Consider the following 981-nt stretch of genomic DNA (forward strand, 5'->3'; position numbering starts at 1 on the left):
CCAAGAAGCAGCACCAGCCCACAGAGAGGACAGGCACCTCCAGGACCTGCCCACAGGGAGCCCCGACCTCGGTGCCGCTGCGTCCCTGCCGCCCGGCTGGCCCCGGCCTCCGTTCCATGAGGGGCAGGCGCATGTACCTCCAGCGGGGAAGCCGTCCGTGAGGACCTGCACGGCCAAGACGTGTGTGACCTCGATCTCGTGGTGGCTGGCCCCGTCCAGCAGCAGGTACCTGTCAAACGGAGGGCGTCCGGTCACCGGGGCTCGCGGGCAGCTGCCAGTGCCCGAGGGCTCTGCCTCTTACCTCTGGTTGCTGGAAAGGCGACAAACCATCGTTTCTGATTCCTCGGAGTTTCCAAAACTTATGAGGAAGGTGGCTCCTTGAGGCACAAAAACAAGAGTAAGAACGCAGGCAGCTCCGAGTCACCCTGTCAGCCCAACCTCCTCCCTGGCCTCAGGCCCCAAGGAAGCAGCAGCGGGGGCCTGGGCTGACCCCGCCCTTTGCCCCAGGGCGGATCCAACTGCCCGCTGCCCCAGACAGCCAGGGGACAGGTGGTGACGCTGCCCAACTCTGCCTCATGGGGCAGGAGAGCCTGGAGGCTGCAGGAGGCCCCTGTAAGGGCACAGTGTGCCCGCTGTGGACACGGAGGAAGGAAGCGGGTGGGCAAGGCAAGAGGAGGAGCAAGACAAGCGGGCGCTGCTGGAGCCCTCGCTGGGCAGGACGGTGCTGGCTCTGCCTTAGGCTCCGCTAGCCGTGGAAGCGCCAATCACCACGTCCTTCCCAGGGCCCTGGCCTCCACACACTGCAGGAGCCACCAGGCCAGGGCCGCAGGGCCTGCCGGAGAGCTGGCCAGGGCGAGAACCAGGCGCGCTGGGTGGAGGGGTGCGGGGAGGCAGACCTTTAGTCTTCCTGCGTCACCACGCCCCAGAAACGGGCAGGCGAAGGTCCCGCAGGCTGCTGGCCCTGTGGTCTGGGGGCCCGGT

General features: G+C 67.4%; 1 protein-coding gene across 1 annotated transcript in view; it reads right to left on the reverse strand.

Annotated features, from left to right (window-relative positions):
* The window catches only part of ZFYVE21 (zinc finger, FYVE domain containing 21), a gene marked incomplete at its 5' end in the record, with an annotated part of 5,834 nt that overhangs the window by 2,592 nt on the left and 2,261 nt on the right, over positions 1–981 (reverse strand). The window contains 2 exons of the mRNA XM_015565395.1: positions 138–229; positions 302–377. Of these exons, the coding sequence (XP_015420881.1) occupies positions 138–229; positions 302–377 (168 nt within the window). The remainder of the gene's footprint in view (positions 1–137; positions 230–301; positions 378–981) is intronic.

This window comes from Myotis davidii, unplaced genomic scaffold (genome assembly GCF_000327345.1).
Source record: "Myotis davidii unplaced genomic scaffold, ASM32734v1 scaffold480, whole genome shotgun sequence".
Lineage (NCBI taxonomy): Eukaryota > Metazoa > Chordata > Mammalia > Chiroptera > Vespertilionidae > Myotis > Myotis davidii.